Source organism: Hyperoodon ampullatus (assembly GCF_949752795.1).
Source record: "Hyperoodon ampullatus genome assembly, chromosome: 3".
Taxonomy (NCBI): domain Eukaryota; kingdom Metazoa; phylum Chordata; class Mammalia; order Artiodactyla; family Ziphiidae; genus Hyperoodon; species Hyperoodon ampullatus.
This window is the reverse complement of record NC_136916.1, coordinates 147,557,118-147,584,356: the sequence shown is the minus strand read 5'-3', so window position 1 is coordinate 147,584,356 and position 27,239 is coordinate 147,557,118. Positions and strand designations below refer to the sequence as shown.

At 39.9% G+C, this 27,239-nt stretch overlaps 1 protein-coding gene across 1 annotated transcript; it reads left to right on the top strand.

Annotated features, from left to right (window-relative positions):
- Window positions 1-295: 295 nt before the first annotated feature.
- ERH (ERH mRNA splicing and mitosis factor) lies at window positions 296-16,231 on the top strand. Its single transcript, XM_079700697.1, has 4 exons — window positions 296-393; window positions 3,998-4,085; window positions 8,767-8,887; window positions 15,732-16,231. Exons 1-4 carry the CDS (start codon window positions 391-393, stop codon window positions 15,832-15,834), a joined length of 315 nt encoding a protein of 104 aa, XP_079556823.1. The 5' UTR covers window positions 296-390; the 3' UTR covers window positions 15,835-16,231.
- Window positions 16,232-27,239: the final 11,008 nt, after the last annotated feature.

Genomic DNA, 27,239 nt, shown 5'->3' with positions numbered 1-27,239 from the left:
ACTGCCGCCATTTTTGAGTGGGGCCATTGAAAGATGACTTGTATCACTCTCTATACCAGTGATCAATTTAGCCGCATGCATAATAACGAGAGTACGGAAGACGGCGTCTTGAAAAAAAATGATTCTTTTTCAAGTTCCGATACATTCCCCGTGGGTCTCGTCGCCCTTTTCCAAGATGGCTGAAACAGAGTCAGTATCTGCTCTAGCTGCCGGAAATATGTTAGTTTCTATGGTCCGAAAGGTTCTTTCGCGGTGGCCTTCTGACGACTTCCGGCGGTTCCTCTCGCGGGGATTGGCTGTTGGCTGCGTTGCGGCTAAACTCGTGTGCGGCAGCGGAGTCGGCGGCGGAGTCGGCAGCGGCGGCAGCGACGGCAGCGAGAGTTTGGCGCGATGGTGAGAAAGGCCTAACCGGCTCCCCGAGCCCCCAGCCTCCAGGGTGGCCCCAGCCCATACATCTTCTCCCCACCCAGTCCAGCGCGAGTATGCTGCTGCTCGGCCCTCCGGCGTGTGGGTCGACCCTTCCCCTTCCCGCCGCGGAGACGCTGGGCCTGGCGGTAGGCCCCGGAGCCAGGGTCCGCCCTGCGGTTGCGCGCCCGCCGGCTGGCTCGGGCAAGGCATGCAGTGCGGAGGATGCGCTTTCTCCCGATTGCTGCTTGGTAGAGGCAGGCGTGGGGAGGCTGCCCTTTCCCTCCAAACTCTCTAGCTTCCTGTGGGAACAATGGCCGAGAGATGTCTGATAATCCTGTCCCAAAGCTGACAGATTGAGTCTACTGCATCCAGCGTGTGGGCCAGGAGGGGTCGTCTTTGCTTTGTAGCGTGCTCTCTCAGCTATTCCCTTTTGTTTTTCTGTGCTCTGCTTTCTTGGAAAAATATGTAATATTTTTCCTCTTCTCTAAGACCTCCAGAGGCCTGGTTTGGTGTGGGGTTTTTTGGGGTTTTTGTTTTGTTTTGTTTTTTTCAGCCCGTAATCCTGTGCTTATCGTTATTTATATTCTGTTGGGGCTGGAGGCTAAAAAGATAGGTTCAGCTGAAGGTCCAGGTTCCTTAGAATCTGACCGGGTTGGTAGTGGAGTGGGTGGGAAGGGTTGTTTGCGGTTTTTTGTTTTTTGCTTGTGTGTGTGTATTTTGTAATCCGCAAAAAGGAGACGCTTACGGGGATTCTGAGGAGTCATGGTTACTTCCACACTTCAATTTTCGTTTTCTGGTTGCTGCAGTTATTAACAGATTATGCAGCTGTCGTTAACAAGGAACTTTTTCAGGTTGTCCTTTTCTGAATTTCAAAGTTTGACCCAATATAATCTCCCAAAGAGGACTAGGAATTAGAAGACTGGGTTTCCAGTTCCTGTTTAGTTATAACTAGCAATGTGACCTTGGGCAAGTCGTTTCATCTCTGAGTTTCCTTCTTACTCTGCCTTTTACTCACTATTTGGTATTGTATTAAAATGCTTATATCAAAAGCTGGGAAAATGACAGCAGTTAATATCAACAACCCATTCTCGTTGAACAAATATCAGTGATAATTATCATTTCAAGTAGAATTAAAAATTGGAATTTGTATTTAAAGTGAACAATTATTGGTTCATAAGTCTTAAGTACTTTTGCTTTACTGAAGATACCAGCTTCAATTTCTTTCTTTTTTTTTTTTTTTTTTGGTAGTTGGGGAGAAGCATTTGAAGCTAAAGAGCCAGTGTTATGTACTGTAGTATTTCTGCAACAGTAGAATGACTATTCTTAGGGTTCATGTTTGTGACACTTTTAAAACGTTAACAAAGCCAGATTAACTATTCATTAGAGTGAATCAAAGCCACTGGTAATCAGAGAGAATAAGGATTTTATTAAGGTAATTCTGCATAAATTTTATTTTTCTGATTTAGGTTTCACAATGTTATCTTCCTATTGTGGCAAATATAAATATATATATGTTTGCCTATATGTACTTACATTTTGTATGTGTATGTCTGTGTGTGTGTATATATATATATGGAACTGGTCATTCCCCTGAGAAAGAGTACCCTAAGGAAGGCCAGGACCAAATCTGTCCAGAAGAAGGAAAAAATTGATAGGGCAAATATATTTGGATTTTTAGTAAAACGAAAGGGTTCCAAAAATGGCTCAAATAAGAAGAAAGTGACCAAAATTGGTTTGAGAGGTATTATGATCTTAAACTGGTGACAGAAAGGCACTGCCACGTAAGAATAATAACCATTTTGACTACAGTTCTGTAAATTTAGTCATTTCTTGTTCTTAATTTTTAAGCCTTGTCTTTGGGCAGTAAGTACTGAAAACAGTAAACTTCGCTTAGATTCACTTTAAGGGTAGATATAAAAAGCATACTGTATAGTCATTTCCAAATCTTTACTCTCTTAAGTGACTTAATCCTTTATTTTGCATTAGAATTAAGAACAAAATTAATATAGTAGCAACTGGTATGGCTAGTGTATGGGGCAGGCCCTTTTGCAGGAATGCTAATGTAGTTTATAAATTAATTTTCTTCTCAACATACTGGTGACTTATAAAAACTTATAAATAACAAGTAATCTAATATACTGCTTTCTTTAGCTTTTACTCACTATTTAAGAAAGGCCTTGATTGTGTTCAGGTCGTTATAGGTGAGAATTAGTTTTCATCTCTTGTCATCAAGTTCTGTTTTATCTCAAATCCTCAAACTTTTAATCAGAATGACTCAGTTCTCGATGGGGAGGGAGGAGTACGATAAATTCCTTTGTTTTTCATATTATGTTCAAAGTACTGTTTTTGGGGTGATTATTCAGAAAGTCTAGGCATCAGCTATTTCAGTTGCAGATTGTTGGTGGTTAAAAATTCTGATCATTTCAAAACAGTTTGGTTCCTGTAATTAGGAGATTTTGTTTGTCTGTTTTTTACCCAAAAATAATAGTACAGCAGAAGAGAAGAGAAAAATATGAATAGTTTGATTTAGGATTGGGTTTACAGTGAGGTTACATCATACTTGAAGTTAATTAATAAGCCTTACACACTTGGCAAAAAATTGGAAGGGGTTGTTCCCTGAACAGACCAGTGTTCTGGAGGCATTTTTGGTTGTCACACCTTGGCCAGGAGAGGGTGGGAGTGCAGGAACTACTGGTATTTAGTGGGAATAGACCAGGGATACTGCTGAACATCCTGCAATGCACAGGACAGCCTCTGCAACCAGGAATCTTCCAGCCCCAAATGTAATAGTGCCAAGGTTGAGAAACCCTAAAATAGACCCACTAACAAAAACATGCTCCCCAGTGAGGGTGAGATGGAAGATAAAAGTCTGTCATCTGCTGTTCTTTAGTCCTATTCACATCTCCTACAATGTGATCCTCTAGCTATTTTGTGTGATTCCAGAGTTTAAAAATACATAGCCCCTTAAGGTGAGTCATCTACTAGGTGAATAATTTAATGGATTTTCTAGGGTAGTGTTAACTATATGTACTAATTTTATATTGACAGTTTATCTTATGCCTTAATGTTTGAGTCTAATCCCTGGATAAGATGTGACTTCACTGTTGTGCTGAAGTTAGAAAAAGAACATAGATTGATGCAGTGCTTGCAGTCATTATAGTGTTTTCCTTTTTCTCTCCTTTCATCAGCCCATATCTGTTTTTATTAGGGACTTAATAGGGCTAGAGCTAGAAAGTGACCAATGGAGATAGAACACCTAAGCAGGTTTATAATCTGGCTAGGAAGATAGGTGCAAAAGAGAAAAAACAGTACAGGGTAGCTTATGCTGAGTACTTGCAGCCAGTAAGTGCAATAAAAGTTTGAGAAAGCACTCATTAAGGACTGGGAGGCTAAGAGAGACCCTACAGAAGGTAATCCAGCTTCTGGTGCTACACTTGGGCAAAGGCATAAGTATTGTAGAAGGAGCACCCTGATTAATAGTGTTTTAATAACCAATGATCATTTGTCATGAATGGAGATTCTATCTCATGCTATGAATTTCTCAAATATGAGTTGGAAACTTATATTGAAATCACTTTTCTCTCCACAGTCTCACACCATTTTGCTGGTACAGCCTACCAAGAGGCCAGAAGGCAGGACTTATGCTGACTATGAATCTGTGAACGAATGCATGGAAGGTAAGTTTAAACACTAGTCAAGGGGTAGAAATCTTTGCGTTTGTTTCGGGGGTGGAGGGGTGTTGCGGGGTGGGGGGGGCTGGACTGTAGAGACTCCCCATTCCCACGCTAGAGTCCATGCTGGCTTGTTGACGCTGGCCCAGGGTGAGAGTGGTAAGTACTGCAACTCTCAGGTGTCTTGGGTTTGTTTTTTCCTCCAGATTTCTTGCATTGTTAATTTGAGCAAGAAAAGTAGATATTTAGGACCGTATTTGTTGAATATTTGTAATATATATTATATATACTGTCTTTATCTGTTGCAAATATTACTTTACCTTTTTTTTTTTTTTTTTTTTTACTTTTTTTTTTTTTTTTTTTTTTTTGCGGTACGTGGGCCTCTCACTGTTGTGGCCTCTCCCGTTGAGGAGCACAGGCTCCGGACGCGCAGGCCCAGCGGCCATGGCTCACGGGCCCAGCCGCTCCGCGGCACGTGGGATCCTCCCGGACCGGGGCACGAACTCGTGTCCCCTGCATCGGCAGGCGGACTCTCAACCACTGCGCCACCAGGGAAGCCCCTACTTTACCTTTTTTTAATCAAGCTCATTATATAATGACTTTCCCAAGCCTCTGATTGTTATGTAAATGTTCTGTTATTTGTTATGTTATTTTGTTACTGTGTTATGTAAATATTTTACAGGTATTCCTTATATATATTGTGGTTAAACTCAAGCACTATAGAGTTGTTAAGGCAGGCCCGAGGAACCTAATAGTGCCTACAGGACCTAATGGTCTGCTTATTAAACAAATAAATGTTAAAAGCTGGTCCATCAGAATGTTAAAAAGTAAAAAATTAGCTCAGTGAATAAAGGCAAATGGAACCAAATCAGTATACTTTCGTGTACATTTGATAAGCTGGCACCACCCTGAAGGGAAGTATTAGCCCTCAGTAAACCATTAGATGAGAGCACGTAGATTGGATCATCGCAAATTTGATTCATCTTCACATTTAATCATTATATCAAGTAAACCACCCTGCACCCTGTCTAGCAAATTACACATTCTTCACTTCCTATAAAGATTTTATAGGAAGGTGTTTTTGCTGCTGGCATGTCCCTGAATTTGTTGATTATCTGACGCTAACAGGGTTAGACTTAAAATCTCTTCATTTAAAACCAACAGTGGGTAGACCTGTGGGGGGAAAAAAGCTACTTCTAGTAATTAGAGACAGCTTCTAAGCTTTCCTGATCCTGCCATCAGATTCTGCTCTAGAAGAGCAAGGCTCTTGTTCTTTTCTCAGGTCCCTTCCTCTGCTGATATCCTTACTTGCCATTAAGGTAGACTTTGTACATACACTGTCTTTTTAATGAATACACTTTATTTCTAGAGTAGTTTTAGGTTTAAAGAAAAATTGAACAGGAAGTACAGAGAGTTCCCATATACTTCTCCCTAACCCCAGTTTCCCCTATTAATAAATCTTGCATTGGTATGCTACATTTGTTACAGTTGATGAACCAGTATTGATACATTATTATTAAAGTCCATGGTTTACATTAGAGTTCATTCTTTGTGTTGTGCAGTTCAGTGGGTTTTGCCAAATGCATAATGTCATGTATCTACCATTACAGTATCATATAAAATAGGCTCACTGTCCTAAAAATCCCCTGTGCTCCACCTATTTGTCCCTCTTCACCCCATCCCTGCCGCCTGGCAACCACTGGTCTCCCTGCTGCCTCCATTGTTTTGGCCTCGTCATAGAATTGGAATCATTGCCATATGTAGCCCTTTCAGACTAGCTTTTTTCACTTAGCAGTATGTATTTAAGGTTCTTCCATGTCTTCTTGTGGCTTGATAGCTCTTTTTTTTTCTTTTCTTTTAAAATTAGAAATGGTGGTTTATTTTCCATTTTAAAAGTTAAAATGGAAATACTGGAATCAGTTCTCACATGGTGGTTGCCAAATGGTAATTTTCTTTCTTATTTTTCTTCGTTATAGTAGTTAATATTACTCTGGAATACAGAGCTTTCCCTCCCCGCATCCCTTTTTTAAAATTAATAGATTTAATTTTTTTAGAGTAGTTTCAGGTTTACAGGAAAATTGGTTAGAAAGTACAGTTCTAACACACCCCTGCTTCCTTCCCGCCCCCTCCCAGTTTTCCCTATTATTTATATCCTGTACTAGTTTGATACATTTGTTACAATTGTAGAATCAATACTGATACATTAATAACTAAAGTCTATAGTTTACATTAATGTTTGCTTTGAACATTCTGTGGATTTTGACACGTGTAATGACCATTTACTACCCTAAAAATCCCCTGTGCTCCACCTACTCATCCATCTCTCCCCCCAAACCTCTGGCAACCATTGATCTTTATAATATCTCCATAGTTTCACCTTTTCCAGAATGTTGTATGGTTGGAATTATAATACGTAGCTTTTTCAGATCGGCTCTCTCACCTAGCAATATGCTTTTAAGGTTTCTCCATGCTTTTCGTGGCCTGATAGCTCATTTCACTCATTTCATTTTATTGCTGAATAATAGTCCATTGTATGGATATACCACAGTTTGGTTATCCATCACCTATTAAAGGATATCTTGGTTGCTTCCAAGCTTTGGCAATGAATAAAGCTGCTATAAACATTACTGTGTTGGTTTTTGTGTGGACCTGAGCTTTCAACTCCTTTGGGTAAATACTGAGGAGTATGATTGTTGGATCCTATAGTAAGGCTGTATTTAGCTTTGTAAGAAACTGACAATCTGTCTTCAGATGTGGCTATATCATTTTGCATTCTCACCAGCAGTGAATGAGAGCTCCTGTGGCAGCATTTGGTATTGTCAGTGTTTGGGATTTTTTTGCCATTCTAATAGATGTATAGTGATATCTCATTATTTTAATTTGCAATTTCCTCATGTCGTGATGTTGGGCATCTTTTCATAACGCTTATTTTCCTTCTGTATATCTTCTCTGGTGAGGTATCTGTTCAGATCTTTTGCCCATTTTTTTAAATTGAGTTGTTTGTTTTCTTATTGTTGAATTTTAGGAGTTCTTTGTATATTTTTGATAACAGTCCTTTATCAGATATATGTTTTGCAAAGATTTTCTCCTAGTCTGTGGCGTGTCTTTTCACTTTCTTGATAGTGTCCTTTGACATACAAAAGGTTTAAATTTTGATGAAGTCCAACTTATCTAAGAAGCCGTTGCCTTATCCAAAGTCAAAAAGATTTGTGTCTATATTTTCTTCCAAGGGTTTTATAGTTTTGACTCTTACATTTAAGTCTCTGGGCCATTTTGAGTGAATATTTATATATACATGGTGTGAGATGGGTCCAAGTTCTTTCTTTTGCATGTGAATGTACAGTTGTCCTAGCACCGTTTGTTAATAAAACTACTCTTTGTCCATTGGATTGTCTTGGTCTCCTTGTCGAAAAGCAGTTGACCATAGATGTGAGGGTTTATTTGTGGACTCTTGCTTCTATTCCATTAATCTGTGTGCCTGTCTTTATGCATAAGCAGTACCACACTGTCTTGATTACTGTAGTTTTGTAATAAGTTTTGGAATCAGGAAATGTGAGTCTTCCAACTTTGTTCTTTTTCAATATTGTTGACTATCCTGGACCCCTGTATTTCTGTATCAAATTTAGGATCAGCTTCTCAGTTTCTGCAAAAGTACCTTGGATTTTGATATGGATTGTGTTAAATTTATAGATCATTTGGGGGAGTATGACCATCTTAATATTGAGTCACCCATTCCATGAACATGAGATAGCATTCCATTTATTTAAATCTTTACTTTCAGTGACATTTTACAGTTTTCAGTGCGTGTCTTGTGTCTTTTTTATTAAATTTATTCATAAGAATTCTTTATTGATGCTATTTATTTCATTTTCAGATTATTGTTGGGGTATAGAAATATTGATTTTTGTATATTGATCTTATATCATGCAATCTTTTGCTGCACTCATTTATTAGTTCTAATAGTTTGTGTTTTGTAGTTTCCTTAAGATATTCTGTATGTAAGATCGTGTCATTTGTGAATAGAGATAGGTACACTTCTTCCTTTCCAATCTGAATGCTTGTTATTTCTTTTCCTTGCCAAATCAACCTGACTAGAACCTCCAATACAATGTTGAATAAGAGTGGCAAGAGCAGATATTCTAGTGTTCTTCTCATCTGAGTGGGAAAGCATTCAGTCTTTCACCGCTAAATATGATGGTAACTGTGGGTCAGTGCTACAATGAAATTTCCTTCATTGTGAAAGGTTTTTACTTCCTTTCCATTTCACCCTTTCTGTTCAGGAACTTATGAGTGATGTTTCTGATCACAGTGTGTGTACCAGTACCAATCAAAAACCCTTACTAAGGGACTTCCCTGGTGGCGCAGTGGATAAGACTCCATGTTCCCAGTGCAGGGGACCTGGGTTCGATCCCTGGTCAGGGAACTAAGTGCCACAAGCTGTGCGCGGTACAGCCAAAAAAAAAAAAAAAAAAAAAAGTTTTATTATTAAGGCACAAAATACCAACATTCTGGTGAATTTATAAAATTTTTAAAAATTTGCTAGTGGCAACAGTGAAAGCAAAGGTGATCAACTTACTGTTCTTTTCCCAGCCCAACTTTATAAAAATAAATATGATATTAGCATATAACACCACTCATACCTAAAATTCATACAATTGTAAGATCTTGGTCTTCCCCTCCCTCTTAGGTGTTTGTAAAATGTATGAAGAACATCTGAAGAGAATGAATCCCAACAGCCCCTCTATCACATATGACATCAGTCAGTTATTTGACTTCATTGATGACCTGGCAGACCTCAGCTGCCTTGTGTAAGTATTAGCCACCATATCTCTTAAATTGTAGTTTTCTATTGTTTGTTTGTTTGAGGCAATTTATGGTATTGGGAACTCACTCTGCCTGACACTGATCGTTGTGTTTTGCTTACTATGTATTAATTAATATTTCTTCTGCATGTGGCTCATCAATTAAGTTGTCAACATAAAGCTAAAGGCACAGGAAAATCTTAAGAACTTTGCTAATTGATGCACTTAGTATGCATCAACTTTGAACTGAGAACTTTGTTCCTTAAACTTAATAATCTTTTTCTTAGTTTTTTTTTTTCCCCATTATAGTCTTTATCCTAAAGCAGTTGGCTTTGGATTAAAACTAAGATTATTCTGTTTTCATGACATTATTTTTAGAATGTAAATATATATAGGACTGAAATGGAATTTAATTTTAATTCCACCCAGTGTTAATCAAGTATATTTTGGCATGTTAGAATGAGATTTTTTTTTATAGATGCTTATGTTTTCTATTCTCAGAGGTTTGTCAAATTAAAATTTTTTCCTAATATATTATGCTTGTTATAATTTATTTCAATAATTACTTATCACCACTATTACTAAGGAGCAAGTGAGTCTCCTCAACATTTTTGGACAAGAGCCTGAGTATAAGTACAGCTAATTTTAAAGGAGAAAATGGAAGTACCTTATAATGAGATCTTCAGTCACCAGATGCCTGAATGTTTATTACATGCCAGACACTGTGCTAGAAGAAAAAAATATTTTTCAGTGGTGAAAAACATATAGGTCCTACTCTGAGACACTTCCTGGATCACCACTGGAGCCACGCCTGGACTTGCTGTCTCACCAAAGGTTGCTGGTGAAAATAAGCATTTCCTTGCAATTTTTGAGTTTTGTTTTCTGCATCTCTTCATTGTGTTTCACTTATAGCCATTTCATTTTGCTCACTCAGAACATTCAAGTGATCCAGTTCTGGTCTTTAATGAAATGTGTTTATAATTTTATTATTTTAATATAAAAACTCAGAAAACTGTTGAGGCCAATAGAGCTATATATATTACACTATGTTGGTTTGTAATGACTATAGTTGATCTGTTTATTGCCTGACGCACACAGAAAGAGACACATACATATTCATTTAACAAATATTTATTAAGTGCCAACTATGTACCATGTGTGTTCTAGGCACTGGGGATTGAGCAGTGAATAAATCAGGTTAAAAGGAACCCTGTGAAGCTGCAGAAGAATAAGTGAGAGGGAGAGTAGAGGGAGATGAATTTGGTGGGGCAGAGAGGGTGATATCCTAGAAGCCAACTCAGAAGTATTTCATATTATTGGTAGATCAAATTAATGAGGACTGAGAACTGACTCTTGGTTCCACTCTTGGTGGAAGTGTTTGGTGACTTCCAGAGCAGTTTTGGTAGTGTGACAGGAGTAAAATCTTTATATATTCCAGTGAGTTTAAGTTAATAAGAAGAGAGAAATTGTAGGCAGCCAACACAGACAACTTTATTGAAGAATTTAGCTCAGAAGGAGAGCAGAGAAATGGGGTTATAGCTAGAGAAAGGAATACTTTTTTTTTTCCCTTTAATTTTGTTTTTAAGCTGAGAGAAATAATGGTAAGTTTGCAGGCTGTTGGGATGATATAGTAGAGAGGGGAAAATTGATGGCTTTAGGTAGGATCTTGGACAATACATTAATAGTAAAGTAGGAAGGATGGGCAGATACGGTGGGAAGCTTGGGGAAGTTGTTTTCTAATTGCTTTAGTTACCTCAGGAAAATAGGAAGAAGGACACCATTTGAAATTAAGGATGAGGGAGGAGGTGTCTGAGGCTTGTGAAAAGAGGTAAGAAATTATCCAGGAGGGTGAAGGGATTAGGGAGTGTGTGGTTTAAGAGGTACTTGATAATGAATTTAAAGTTAAATTAATCATGTGATAATAGTTTTTTCCTAGTCACTGTTAACCTGAATGGTTACAGGTAAGTCTCTACAGGTAGAGAATTAGCAGAGATTTTGCTAACAGTTGAGGATGTATGCAAGGGAGTATTAATGCAAGGGACTGAATGACCATGTAGGGGTTGGGTTGGGGTGGGGACAGGTAGGATCAATTAATTACAGGTCACAGTGGGGTCAGAGGATTGTTGAAGGTGGGGTATTGGGAAGTAGTGATCAGAGAACAAGGTGCTTGAAATTGGGAGATTGAAGTTGCTGGTAATGAGAAGGTACAGGGATCTGGCCAAGGAAGGGCAGGAGATGAGATCATTGGAGGAGAGGAGTTCAAGGAACTGAGAGGCCCAGATGTCGGCAGGATCATCTAGTGGATATGAAATCACGAATAATGTGTTTATTTACTTTCTAGAATTTGAGAACAGGGAGCTTTGTTTTTGTTCACTGCTGTATCCCCAGTGCCTAGAATAGTATTTGGCACATAGTTGATATTGAGTAAATATTGGCTGTTAAAATACATGTCATCAGTATAATATGATTTGAGGCATAGCTTTTTAAAATTATTGGTAATCTTCCTTTTCTCTCATTTGCATTACAAAGCTACAGTCGGAAATGATAGGATGGTCTAAATAAAAGTGAAAGAATCTAATATGACGTCTTTCATGCTAAATTTTGCAGTGTCTTATATTCTCAGAAATCTTGGAAATTATTTATCTGATTAAGCTGTGGGTATTTTATTTTATTTTTACACTGTGATGGAGAGTTTTGTTTGTTTTTTGTTTTTGTTTTTTATTATATCTATGTTCTAGGTGTATTTGGTGAAATATTCACACTTGAACTTAAACATTGGATGTTTCAGTTGGAACTTAAAATTTTAACAGAGCTTGTGTGCATATTCTCATTTCATTCTTTAAATGAATTGTTGATTTTATTTTTAAAATTAACAGATGTCTTTCTGATTCTATAAAAATCACTTATTGAGACATTGGGAATCTAATCCTGATGGTTTGGGATGTGGCACTCATTTGCAACAGATGGGGAATTACTTACAACCTTGGGAGGTTATGGTTAAGATCTAACTGGAGTTTTAGGATTAGACATAGCTGAGTTTGAATCCTGGCTCTGTCATTTGCTAGCTCCCTTGGGCAAGTTAGCTTAATACTGCTAAACCTCAGATTGCTAATTTGTAAAGTTTAGATACATCTGCCTCAGAGGACTACTGGTGAGGATGCAGTGCTTACTTAGCACAGCAGTATCAGGTATATGGCAGGAACTCCATTTTTAACTAGGTTGACATCAGGCAGGGTTTTATTTTTAATTACAATGAGTAGGTTGGTTCTTTAAAATTTGCCACAAGTAGAATGATAGTTTCAAATTTCACAAGTGAGTTAAATTGTACTGTTAATGAATAAAGAGGTGTTATGTTGGTTTTTTGACAGTGAAAGTTAAACAGAGTAAAATAGTAGCTTTTATAGGGACATACTACAGGTATGGCATTAGTGATAGAACATAACATTTCTAACTTTGTGCCATTAAATGTAAACCAGAAACTACATCTAGCATGCTAAAATAATTTCTAATACTTGCATTATTAAAGCAAAACAGAGGAAATACATCTTTAATTATATATATTATATACAATTATATATATTACAATAATTATTTAATTATTATAGATAATTCTTTCTAAGCTGTAGTAGTTCAGATAGTATAAAAGAGAGATTAATGGTAATCTATAGTTTTTAATTGTCTGGAAAACTGTAAACTGTAGCTATTTATGTTTCTGTCTCTAATGTTGAACTTTTGGCCTTTGAAAACTTTCAGAATCAAATTTGGATTTAGAACCATTTTGCTCATATGACTTTGTTATTTGAATGTTCCAGAGAAATAAGATTTCCAAAATTGCTTCCAAAGAGGTCACCTATTGCCATGGCATTTCCTATGACAGCACATCCTGCCCCTCTCCTTAATCAGGGATTGTGACTTGGCCTGTTATTCCTCAGACCAAGAATTGAGTTCATTTTTGGTTTGTAATTGTTGTGTACTCGTTGCTTGTATTAAGTTTAAATGGCAAGACATTTTAAATTATTTATTCTTAAACCGGTAGAGGAAGAATGGAATAAATAAGATACTTTGTTGACATAATTAAACCCAAAACAAACTGACCATGCATTAATAGTAAAATTTATTCATGAAGGATTTGTATTTCATATATTTGAAATCAGAGTACACATTTCTTCACAGTTCTGTGATCTGTAAGGTGGGTTTTTTTGTTTTTTGTTCTTTCGGGTTTTTTTTTTCTTTTTTAAATAGGCTTTTTTTAAGATTAAAATAACAGCCTGTTGGCCTTTCGGAAGATGAGGGCTTTTCTTGTTTGCTTAGAGACAGAGGGACATTTTTATCCTTAGTTATTGTAATAAGGAAGGTACTCCTTCCTAATCAGGAAGACAGCTTGATATCAGTGAAGACCCAGCTGATTTCCCTGCTCAGATCCACAGCTTCTGTTCTTGCATAAACCTGCACTTTTATTCTTTTTTGGCCATGCTGTAGGGCATGTGGGATCTTAGTTCCCTGACCAGGGATCAAACCCGCACCCCCTGCATTGGGAGCCTGGAGTCTTAACCACTGGACCGCCAGGGAAGTCCCTAAACCTGCACTTACTGACCATAATAGTAGGCTAAAAGATTTATCTGTACCAACAGCTAGGGATTTTATTAATGTACTTAACATTTAATTGTCTCATTTTCAAGTGTCAGTTAACAGCTATCAACATACAGCTTTCCATAAAGAAGGCATTATTAACTATTTCTTAAGTTGGAAAATAGCATGCAAGTTGATGGATTCTAAAGTGATCTTGGTGGGGGGAATGATCTAAATAAGGCTGTCCCACCCAGATATTGTAGTTCTGAAAAATTCTTTTCCTTTTTTATTTCTGTTCCAGTGTTAATATAAATATTGTAGTCTATTCTGCCCTACCTTGGAGTAGACTAGATTAGCACTTATTTAATTAGGATACATGAGCAGAGGATAGTCAAAGAACACTGGTTTAGATTTTAGAGTATTTCTCATTGTAACAAAAGGACATTAGTAAAAAACCAAATGTTTTGTAAAAGTAGAAAGCTTATGCTTTTTTTCTTTTTTTTTTTTCTTTTTCTTTTGCACGTTACGCGGGCCTCTCACTGTTGTGGCCTCTCCTGTTGCGGAGCACAGGCTCCGGACGCGCAGGCTCAGCGGCCATGGCTCACGGGCCCAGCCGCTCTGCGGCATGTGAGATCTTCCCGGACCGGGGCACGAACCCGTGTCCCCTGCATCAGCAGGCGGACTCTCAACCACTGCGGCACCAGGGAAGCCCGCTTATGCATTTTTTAATAAACCAGATTCTGACCTTACCATTCAGAGGAAGAATATGATAATGGTGAAAAATTCCTACTTTGGAGTTTGTTTTTCTTCAAAAATTGGGTCGTAGGTTTCTAGCTTAGTGGTTCACGGTAAGGACTCTGGTCTGGAGTGTTTAAACTTTCACTCCTTGCCTGAAGTCACTTAGCTAATAAGTTACTGAACTTTTTTGAGCCTTGGTTTCCTCCTTTATTAAAAAAAAGGATAGGGCTTCCCTGGTGGCGCAGTGGTTGAGAGTCCGCCTGCCGATGCAGGGGACACGGGTTCGTGCCCCGGTCTGGGAAGATCCCAGTATGCCGCGGAGCTGCTGGGCCTGTGAGCCATGGCCGCTGAACCTGCACATCTGCTCCGCAACGGGAGAGGCCACAACAGTGAGAGGCCCAAGTACAGCAAAAAAAAAAGGATAATAGTTTTATCTACTCACAATGTTGTAAACAGGATTAAGTGAGTTGATTCAGATGAGTGCCTAAAGCAATACCTAGCAGTTGGCAACTTCTTAATAGGTATTTACTATCATTTGTATTTATATGTATATAATTTTTTGCTGAGAAGCTAAAAACTGAGACTTCTGGGTAAATTGAAACAATAATTGATAAATTAGATATTTCATTTTTCTAGGGCATCCCTAAGGGTTTGTTTGTTTGTTTTAAGGCAAGTTGCATCCTTCGCCTCTCTTGAATGCCATGCAATGTTTCCACCAGATGGTGCACATGACTTTGAAACACTGTGATGTGCCTTGTATTTGTGCAATCTCTGCTTACTTATTGTCTGCTTTTTTTATACTATAGCTTTAGTTTTTTTTAACTCCAAAAAAATGAATTTATTGCTTAACCAGCTAGATTTCAGTTGTAGGTCAGCTGGAATGTTTCTATTTTTTGAGTCCTCTAAAGATACCTTGAGTGATTTGGCTATTAAGTTGATGCCTTGTACTCCCAAAACCCTGGAATCTTATTGGATTTTCATTGCTAATGCTACTCCTTGTACTCCAGACCCTTCCCAGCCTCTAGCATTGTTTATATTAAAAAGCAAATCCTAAAATATTGGATGTATGTAAAAGTATTTCCTTCTGTTAATACTTTTCAGGGAAGAAATCCTTGTGGCAGTAACATGTTAAAGGTTTTTTTTTTTTTTTAAGTTGATTCAAAGTAAATTTAGCAAATTTGAATTAGTGTTCAATTTTTGTTTTTTAATCACTAAAAGAACCATAAAAATAGTAACTATGTAGGAGAAAGAACACATGGTTTCTGGTCATACTTTGTCAAGAAGTAGATGTGTAACATTACACATTTAACTTAAGATCTCTAGGCCTTGGTTTCTTTTTCTGCTGTAAGATGGTACTAGGTGATCTAAACTTCATATCGCTTAAAATTCAACAGTTATGTAATCAGCTCTATTACATTTAAATTAAGTTCATGTATGAACATGTGCACATCTGTGCCATCATTGGGCAGTTATGATTTCAGGTTTTAAAAACATGACAGTAATTGACCATTGTAACTTTGCTTATTACCTTTCTGTTCCTCAGTTACCGAGCTGATACCCAGACATACCAGCCTTATAACAAAGACTGGATTAAAGAGAAGATCTACGTGCTCCTTCGTCGACAGGCCCAACAGGCCGGGAAATAGTTGAGTTTGGAAGCGTTAGGGGGATGGGGGTGGACTTGGAACACAGGTGTGTACAGTGTGCTGTAGTAGAAGTTTTGTATTATAGTAATCCTGTTTCCATTTTGGTACACTCTAGCCAGGATTGAATGTATTAGATGAAATCTGAGGATCTTGTTCAATCTGAAGCCCCCTTTGTCCCCTTCTCTCCACTCCTTTTTTTTTTACTTAAAACATTTTTATGATGATTTAGGTGGAAGTTGGTTTTTGTCAGTTAATGTTGGTTCCAGTCCTTCAGATCTGCTTTATAACATTCACTGTACTAACCTTTCTTCAAATCAGGGTGGGGGTGGTGACGCGGTTTAGTTATGTCCTCAAGACAAAGTCTTAGTGAGAAAAAAATAAATGTCCTTTAGTTATATTTCCCCCTGAGTGATTTTTTTTTTTTTTTTTTTTTTGGTCTCTGAACTGAATTGGATTTTCTTGCCAAAGCATTATCAGTTTCTAAACCAGTAGCCTGCTACACAGTGAATTTGTGCTGAATTTGTTTTGCTGTGGCTTATATGAAGCTAAAGAGCTTTTACCTCACTTTTCCATCCTTGTAAGTGAATCTCAGTTGAATCTCCAAGGTTTGTACCTACTGTTGATGCAAACATTATGAAGCTCTTTCTGGGGACGTAGCTTACCTACAACAGCAGCCAGGTTAATTCTTAGCTTTGGTGATGTACTTCTTCTGGAAGGTCCTTGTGCCTTCTCATAGCCTTCAGCAGTTGAATGCTGATTACCACTCCTGTATAGAAGCTATGAGGGTGAGGGAAAGACCACAGAGAAGTACAAGATAATCTTGGTTTTAGTGTAAAGATTGTGGTCACATTGTGACTTGAACATACACTACATTGTACCTCCAGTCATATATGAAAACATTCCCTGATTCTACTATTATCACACTTCACCAATAGCTAATAATATCTTTATACACTATAAGATTGGCAGTTTTTTTGGAGGCTTCATGACTGGCCTTATATTTCCCTTGTTCCCGCCCTCACTTCCACATTAGAGCTTTAACTGTTTTGTTTTATGCAGAATGAAATTATATGTGTAGCTGTAGTTAATATTTCACTGTGAATCAGCTAATTTTTAAAGCTAAAATGTTCTCAGGAAAAAATATAGATCCAAAAGTAAGTCACATTGGGCTTCCCTGGTGGCACAGTGGTTAAGAATCCACCTGCCAGTGCGGGGGACATGGGTTCGAGCCCTGGTCCAGGAAGATCCCACATGCTGCGTAGCACCTAAGCCCATGTGCCACAACTCTGAAGCCCTCGCACCTAGAGCCCGTGCTCTGCAACAAGAGGAGCCACCGCAATGAGAAGCCCACGCACCTCAGCAAAGAGTAGCCCCCGCTTGCTGCAACTAGATAGAGAAAGCCCACGTGCAGCAACGAAGACCCAACACAGCCAAAAATAAATAAAATTTTTTTAAAAACCCAACAGATTAGACACTGCAGAATAAAAGTGCAATGAACTTGAAGTTAGAGCAATAGGAACTTAAACACTGAAGCATAGAAAGAAATTGGGGGGAAAAAAAAGCTTCAGTGACCTGTAAGATAATAACAAATTGTCTAAAATGTATAATTGAGAGTCTCAGGAAAAAGGAGGATGTGGAGAGAACAAAATGTTGAAGAAATAATGCCAGAAATTTTCAAATTTGATGGCAACTCTAAACTCAGATTCACAAAGCTCAACTAACCCTAAGTATGATAAATAAAATACACACATCATAATTAAATAGCTAAAAACTAGTGATAAAGAAAATCTAAATAAATGCTGGAGTGGGTGTGGAGAAAAGGGAACCCTCTTGCACTGTTGGTGGGAATGTAAATTGATACACCCACTATGGAGAACTGTATGGAGGTTCCTTAAAAAACTAAAAATAGAACTACCATATGACCCAGCTATCCCACTACTGGGCATATACCCTGAGAAAACCATAATTCAAAAAGAGTCATATACCAGTATGTTCATTGCAGCTCTATTTACAATAGCCAGGACATGGAAGCAACCTAAGTGTCCATCGACAGATGAATGGATAAAGAACATGTGGCACATATATACACTGGAATATTACTCAGCCATAAAAAGAAATGAAATTGAGTTATTTATAGTGAGGTGGATGGACCTAGAGTCTGTCATACAGAGTGAAGTAAGAAAGAGAAAAATACCGTATGCTAACACATATATATGGAATCTTAAAAATAAATAAATAAATGGTTCTGATGATCCTAGGGGCAGGATAGGAATAAAGATGCAGACGTAGAGAATGGACTTGAGGACACCGGGAGGGGGAAGGGTAAGCTGGGACGAAGTGAGAGAGTAGCATTGATACATATACACTACCAAATGTAAAATAGATAGCTAGTGGAAAGCAGCTGCATAGCACAGGGAGATCAGCTTGGTTCTTTGTGACCACCTAGAGGGGTGAGACAGGGAGGGTGGGAGGGAGACGCAAGAGGGAGGGGATATGGGGATATATGTATACATATAGCTGATTCACTTTGTTATACAACAGAAACTAACAACAGTGTAAAGCAATTATACTCCAATAAAGATGTTAAAAAAAAAAGACAAAAACAAAATCTTAGCAGCCAGAGGAAAAACGCAGATTGCATACAGAGGAACAAACGTAAGAATGACAGTAGAATTCTCATCCGAAACAATACAAGCCAAAAGAATGGAATGACATTTTTTTGATGCTAAGAGAAAAAACTGTCAACCTAAAATTCTATATTCATTGGACATATTAAAAAAAAAGGCAAAATAAAAGATTCTTCAGACAAACAGAATCTGAGATAATTGGTTGCTAGCAAACTTGTACTACAAGAAATGTTAAAGGAAGTTCCTCAGGCAGAAGGAAAATAAAAACAGCAAGTTGGATCTACACAACAACATGAGAAGCACCAGAAGTGGTAAATATGTGGGCAAATACAATAGACTTTTTTCTCGTTTTTAAATTTTCTAGTAATTTACTGTTTAAAGATGTACTGTGTGTTTGTTAACATCTAGAATTAGATAACAATTGTGTGAAGGACAGTAGGGCAAAATGGAAATACATGCTTGAGAGATTTTTAATACCGACATGAAGTGGTATAATATTTGAAGATGTACTGTGAAAAGTGAAAGATACTGTAAACCTGAGTGCAATCACTTAAAAAAAAAACCCTCAATTCAAAAGAAGGCAGGATAATGTGGAAGCCTGGGGTTGGAGGGGTTGCCATGGTAAAGCTAACTCTCTCACCCACATGCATTTGTTGTGGAGTATCTACTCTGTTCCAGGACACCCAGAAGAAACAACAGGTGGTCAAATAGATAACAAATAGCAAAATGGTAGATTTAGACCCCATCATATTGGTAATTACATTAAATGTAAATGGTCTTAACCTTTAAATTTAAAGATTGGGAATGTCAGACTAGATCAATAAAGCAAGACACAACTATATGCTAAACCCACTTTAAATATAAAAGTATAAGAACAGGTTAAAAGTAAAAAGATGGGGGAAAAATATGCCATGCAAACACTAAGCTTAAGAAACTGACAGATATAGTCAGTATCAGACAAAAGCAGACTTCATAATGAGGAATGTTACCAGGGATAAAGAGGGATGTATAATCATAAAAGGGTAAATTTACCAAGAGACATAATCTTAAATATGCCACTCAATAATGGAACTCAAAATATATGAAGTGAAAAACTTTTCGGGAGATTCTGATGTGCTAGTACTACCTCTCATTCTGAATGTTGCACATACCTCTTGCACCTAAGTCTGCACCTAAAATGCAGATTTACGTCAGTGGACTTTGACATTCTGCATTTTAAACAAACTTCCAGGTGCCCACACGTTGAGAGGCAAGATATCCTACACCACACTGCTTTCCAGGAGATAACATAGGAAAGTGCCTGGTGTGTATTAGATGTACAGTAAATAGTGAATCTGACTAAACATTGTGAAGTACATAATTGACTACAAAAATGAACAAAGAATGATCTTAGTATAGATCTCACCATCTAGTAGAGGGTAGATAAGGGCATAACTTTAGTACAAGAAACAATATAAAATTTTTATGGGAGGGAATTCTAGGGTGGGGGAGGGGAGAGTTAAGGTGACAAGGGATCACAGGTAACAAGCATACTATCAAAAGGCTAACTGAGCTCTGGACTAGACACAAAGGCAAGTGAAAGATGGGCTAAGAGATGAGGGGCTGAGAGACTGAAATCAAGAGGACAGTTAGGAGATGGAGAGGTTGGAAGAAGCTCGATGGTCTGAGGGGAATTTCAGTGAAAGAAAATGTAGAGGATGATAGTTTCTTAGTGATTCACTTTCCTGTCTCCTCCACTACATAGTTTGACTTGTAAGCCTGAGCTAAGAAAGATACTTTACCTTTGGAGAAAATAGTAATTCCTTCAGCTACATTTAGAGGTGCTGTGTCAATTTACCTAGCACACTCCTTTCTGTTTCGTAATTCAGTGCTTCAACAGGATGTTCAGTTTAAGGCATATTGTGAGGAGCTTGGTTTAAAAGCCTCTTCTGTGCCAGAGGTAACTTTATGCTTTTCAAGAGAGTAGGGAGAAGGCTAATGAGAACTGATTACATCACGTAACTGAGATGGGCCCTGTGTCCTTGTCAACAGGTGTTTGAATTTAAGGTCTCTGGATTGTAATTTAAGAGAGATGGGGTAGATCATGGTTTCTTCCTCGGAAGCCTGAGGTTGGAGGGGTTGCCATGGTGATGCTAACTCCTACCTTCACTTACTAGCATTTGTGGTGGAGTATCTACTCTGTTCCAAGACCCACCCAGGCTTGGTCGACTATATTGCCCCCTAGTCTTTGAGGGAAAGCGTATGTTTGAGTCTTTTAGTACTGCTTCAGCATGAACAGTTTGAAGAGCACCAGACAATGCTGGGCCCCTTCTCTCCAAAGTCCTGGCCATTGATTGCAGAGATTGCTTTGTCCTTGACATTGTCCGTGAACACAGAAGCCTGTTAGAAGCATGGTCACCCACTTCCTTTCACCTACAAAGCAATTCCAGAAAGGATTACCTTAATGATCTTCCCAATGATTAAGCAAATCCCAGCGGGAGGGACTTCCCTCGTGGTCCAGCGGGTAAGACTCTACACTCCCGATGCAGGGGGTCCAGGTTCAATCCCAGGTTGAGAAACTAGATCCCACTTGCATGCCACAACAAAAGATTCCGTGTGCCACAACTAAGACCTGGCGCAGCCTAAATTTAAATAGATAAGTAAATAAATAAATAATTTAAAAATCCCAATGGGAAGTGGCCGTTGTCCTGACAGAAGGGGAGTTAGCTTCATTCTCCCTTCAGAGGAGTGTTACTAAAGGATTTGAAGGTACAGGTACTAATGAGGGCAAATGCTCTTCAGCATGAGGTCCTGATACAACGCTAAGGGATTTAAGACGGAAAGCCTTGATACCCCAGTATTTGGTGGCTTCTCTGAGCCAGGCCCTCTGGGTCTATTCAAGTACTTGGATTGAGAAATTACATCTTTCCTTCATGTAAAAGGCTGATGATCACTACTTAAACAGCAGAGCATTTGAGGCCTATGTGACCTGTACATGAACAGTGACCATCTCTGTAATATTGCCCAGTAATTCCTGCAACTGACCATCCTAGATAGGGGGATTCTGCAGTTTGTATAAAAGATTCTGTAGCAGTGCTTCAAGGGACCACCCAACATTGAGCCGGTGTTGGTATCAGCATGGCGCATGCTGTCCTGAGAGCTCATGGCTAGGACGGTCACTCAGGCTCCCCACGTGGACAGATTCTTCGCCCCACTGGGCTCTGACAGCCGCCACCTGGCTACCCTCTGCACAGACCTCTCCCCACTTAGCTCTGATTCCCACCTAGGCCACTCATGGAGAGGCCCCTCTCTCTGCTCTTCCACAAAGATGATTTCGCATGGTAAACACTTATATGACCAGCTGCCCTAATAGCTGTCATGCTGTTTACGTCCCATTTTTAGTGCCATTTTTAGTGTTTAACTTAATCCTCAAGATAAATGTAGAGCTCAGTGAGTAAGAACTGTTACTACAAAACAAACTCCTAGAGTTTTGTGCACTATTCTCTCTCTATATATGTTATAGTTTAATAAAATGTATTCCCCAAAAGTATTTAATACTGTTATTAAAACAATACTTCAAGAAAGAAGTCTAAAAAATTTACGTTACCATGAAGTTATCCCTGTACCTTAGTAGAGGCCTGGGACCCTATGGCAGCCAATCAGACAAAGAATCTGTTTCACCTCCCAACACTTCTTGGTTCTCTAATGGGCTATCCTTGCAGCACTGGGAAATGCCAAAAGGTCTGATAAAAATGTGAGGGCTGCTGTTTAACTTCTCTTTTAGCCTATTTCAAGAAATGTTTTAAACATACTAGAGTTGCTAAGATATTGGTGATGATCCTAGTGTGGGCACAGTCTTGCTTTGCTTTGATCTTTTTCCTTTTTTGTTCCTTTGCATTTGACACATTATTCCTTGAGGGATGAAGGGTAAAGGAGATGGGAGTGTGGGAGCCTCCTTTGCTCACTAGTATACGATTCCATCAGTGTTAAGGAATTGTGAAGTTCCTTAGGTTTGATAATGGTATTGTGCTTTTTTTTTTAATTATTATCTTTTGGAGCATGTACTGAAATATTTACAGATAAAATGACGTAATATCTATGATTTTTTTCAAAATAATCCAGTGGAATGATGTAGAAGAAATAAGGTTAGTCATAATTTAATAATTGTTGAAACTGGGAGATGGGCATTAATCTCTGCTTTTTTATATGCCTGAAATTTCCCATAATGAAAAGCTTAAAAGAAAACTGATAACACAGTTACAGTCTTGCCACTACTGTGCTAGTGGGGCCATAGGTAGCTGTAATGCTGATCGTTTGTGAGGCTGGCAGTGAGCACTCGTCCCTTACCCCTGTGTAGTGCTTGGCCATTTACAGCACCTCATGTTCACTACTCCATTCCACCTGCCCAGCTCCCTCGAAACCTGAGCTCAGAAGAGGGCAGGCTGAATTCTTAAAGCAGGACATATTTGGGTCGCAAAAGAAGGCTTTGCTCTGTACATGTTGGCCACTGTGGCAGGAAGAGCTTACAAGGAAGCCTAGCTAGCTATGCTGTGTCAGGCTGACGTTCCCGCAAGCCCAGGAGCAGCTTGGGATGTTTGGAGCCACTGAAGCTGAATTTCTGACAGGTGTTAATGAGCTTTGCTCAGGGCTGTAAACAGAGTCAGCCCTTCAAACTAAATTTTGGTGGAATTTAACAACCTTTGCTTAACCATCTCCCTAGACTGCTTCTGGGTGGACACAGAGTGTCAATCTAAAAGGGGGCATTTTCCACCTCTGACAGCTTTCCAACACCAGTTTTTAAAAAGCTGCCAACCAAACCCAGCCTGAGTGTGGGTATTTGCATTTGACACATTGTTCCTGTTAGAGGAAAGCAAATGTGTTTTCTGAATACTCAATTTCGAGCTTCTCGACTGCCTCCATAATCTTCCCCCAGTCTGGCTGGGAGTAAGCTGTCATACAGGGGATGCTGGAGAATCATGCTGGGAGTCAGAAGGACTCATTAGGCTGACACTTGACAGCTGATTTTTGTCATGCTAGTTTTAGACCATTCCTAATCAAGGACCACCAGGTCCCAAGGCAGTTGTGGTCATTGCCTATTTGCCAAATTAGGTCTTTCTCTAGCCGAGTAAATAGACTTTAAGTACGTGTAGCTGCGTCCCTCAGTTACATGGCCAGAGCTAAGGAGGCCAACGACAGAGATGAACTCATGTAGACAGGTTAACACCTCTGTTCCCTAAGACTAGCCACTCCTCTTGAAAACACATGCCAGTAATTCAAAACCAAACTCATCACCCTTCCCGTTGACCCCATCCAAAGCAGCATTTCCCATCTTGAATAGGACTGCAAGCCAGCCATTCAAGTCTGAGACCCCAGTATGATTTATTTCTCCCTCTTTCTCATTTTCTCTATCCTATCAGTCAGCAAGCCTTGCTTTTCTTTTGTCTCCCTGCCTTCATTCATTCATTTCCACTACTATGTGCCAGACACAGTGTTAACGTCTGGGGATACAATGATGAATAAGATAGTCCTATGTGATCCCTGCTTTCAGTTCTTGTATGTTCTCCTATTTGGGCCCTAATCACCATTCCCAGTGCCCTAGGTCTGCCCTAAGTCAGCTCTCAGCCGTCTCACTCCAAGTTTCCTAACTTGCCTGCCTCAGTGTGACTCTGCATCCGTTAGTCAGTTGTCTTCTTTCTTGTTACAAATGACAAAAACCCACCTGAATTACCTTAGGCAAAACTAGAGGAGGTGTTGTTTATTGACTTGTATAACCTAACTACGGGAATGGCCGGAGCACAAGTGAATCTCAGGGTCAGATTCAACCAGAAACACGGACAATCAGGAAAGCCTACTATTTCCAGTCTCTGCCTCCCTTTCAGTGTCAGCTTCATTCTTCCCACAGACCAGCTTCTACTTGGTGGGGACCATGGCTGTCCACAGTCTTCAAGCTTCACCACTTTAGAAAGATTTCTTCTTTCTGGTTGAGTGCACAAATCCCAAGGAAATGTTCAGGTTGCCCCAGGTTGGGTCACCTAGCCTAAGGAAGAGGCGGGGTCTGTGTGGTAGACAGCCCCTTAGATGGTCCCCCATGATCCCCACCTCGTGGTAGTCGTGCCCTTGAGTAAACCCCTACTCTTAAGTGAGGGCTGGACTTACTAATGACGCTCTTCTAATAAAAAGGATACAGCTGAAGTGATGGGCTCTCACTTATATTAAGTTATGAAAAGGCTGTGGCTGCCATCTTAGGCACACTCTCTCGCTCTCTCTTGGGCTGTTCACTTGGGGGGCAGCCAGCTGCCATGTTGTGAGACAGCCCTGTGGAGAAGCCCTCATGAGTGGGCTTGGAAGCAGATCATCAGAGGCCTGCCAGCAGCCATATGAGTGAGCTTGGAAGTGAATTCTCTAGGCCTGGTTGAGCTTTGAGATGCTTGCAGCCTTGGCTGACGCCCTGACTGCAACCTCATGATGTCCCTGAGCCAGAACCGTCAGCTAATCCGTTCCTGGATCCCAGATCTACAGAAACTGTGAGATAATAAATATGAGTTGTTTTCAGTCACTAAATTGTGAGGTAATTTGTTACACAGTGATAGATAACTAATGCAGTCTCTTAACAAAATGGAAGCCTCTATTCAAGCCACAAGAGAAGGCGCATTTCCCAGGAAAAGGAGGGGGCCGTTCTGCTGATTAAAAACAAGCAGCTTCTACCACTACTCTCTCCTAGTCTGTCCTCTTTCTTGCTGTGGAAGAGAGATTTTTCTATAATGAAAGTCACTTTCCTGCTTAAGATTCTTAAAGCTGTCTATGACTCTTATAATGAAATCCAAGTTTTTAGCCTGATGCCCAAGGCCTTTTATGATGAGCACCTTGCCACCTGTCAAACTTAGCTCCCACCACCCTCCTCCTGCTCCCACCACACTTCTTACGGTCCCTTGAGTACACCACGTGACCTCTGGCTTGCCTTTGCACAAGCTCTTCCTCTTATGGTCATGTCCACAAGGCCCACACACTGTAACCCCTAATCACAGGTTAAGGCTTGACTCAGTATCACCACCTCCAGGAAGCCTTCCCTGATCACCTGATCCCTCCAGTCCTCTATCTTCTGAGCTCTAGTAGCATCCTCTGTCATGGTTTCGTTTTTTGGTTTTTTTTTGCAGTACGCAGGCCTCTCACTGTTATGGCCTCTCCCGTTGCGGAGCACAGGCTCCGGACGTGCAGGCTCAGCAGCCATGGCTCACGGGCCCAGCCGCTCCGCGGCATGTGGGATCTTCCCGGACCGGGGCAAGAACCCGCGTCCCCTACATCAGCAGGTGGACTCTCAACCACTGTACCACCAGGGAAGCGCTGTCATGGTTCTTAATCCCACTGTGTGGAATTGTTGGTGTGATTGTCCACCTCCCTCGATATTCTCTGCTCTTTGAAGGAGGAACCAAATCTTTCGTATTGGAATCCCTAGTTCCTTCTAAATAATATCAATAGGTTCTCAAGATGTTTGTTGATTAATTAATCAATTAAGTAATTAATTGAGTTATGGTATCAAGGAGTTACTCTCACCTGCACTTGCCTATTAATCTGGTTCCATTATAAAAGAGTGTAGGCCTCAGGGTCAACTTCATTTTATTACCTCAACTAGGGTTCATAACTGAATGAAATAGACATAATCCCAATCCATGATACCTTCATGATGCTTACAGTCAAAAGTAAAAACTAGTGTGGTTACGACGATTTCCCTGGAGGTCCAGTGGTTAAGATTCCACCATTCCCCTTCAGGGCACAGGCTCGATCCCTGGTCGGGGAACTAACATCCTGCGTGCCACTTGGCACGGCAAAAAAAAAAGCAAAACGCACACACACACACACACACACACACAAACTAATGTGGTTACTATTATGAAGGAAACCATTAGGTTTTTTTGAGAGAGAATAATATTTTGAGTTATTTGAGCTTGCAGAGGCAGAGGCCCCAATAAGCCTTGACATTAAGCTGAGATTTGACAAATGAGAAGGAGCCAGCCAGCCAGAGTGGGGGAGAAGCATGTTACAGGCAGAGGATCTGCTGTGCAAAGGCCCTAAGCGGGGAAGAGGTTGGTACATTTGAGGAATTCAAAGAAGACTGGCACAGTGACGGCAAGGGGGAGCAGAACAAAATGAGGATGGACAGGTAGGCAGGGGGCAGAGCTCAGGACTCTAGCTCACCACACAGGAAACCCCAGTATGGAGGCACCCGCCCAGCTATGCGGTTCTTTCATTCTGGCCAAGGGCGTCTCCTGCGAGGCCTTGCACTCACTACTCCCTCTGCCCGAATGCTCTTCCCCAGACAGTGCTTCCTAGCACTCAGGTCTTGCATCAGTGCCAATTCCTGCCCCATCTGAAGTTAGCCCTTACCTTCCTAGTAACTCAGTCACATACGCACCATTTACTTTCTGCATAACACTTATTAGTATCTCAGAATAATCTGGTACATCTGTGGATTACTTTTTTTTCTCTCCCTCTAGAATATATGCTCCATATCAGGACCTTGTAGGTATTGCTCACTACTGTATCCCCTGTGCCTAGAGCACTGCTTGGTATGTAGTAGTAGGTGAGTATTTATTGTTCATTCAGTTAGCCAGCAGTTTTGTTTTTCGTGTTTTTTTAAAATTAATTTTATTTATTTATTTTTGGGTGTGTTGGGTCTTCGTTTCTGTGGGAGGGCTTTCTCTAGTTGTGGCGAGCGGGGTCCACTCTTCATCGCGGTGCGCGGGCCTCTCACTGTCGCGGCCTCTCGTTGCGGAGCACAGGCTCCAGACGCTCAGGCTCAGT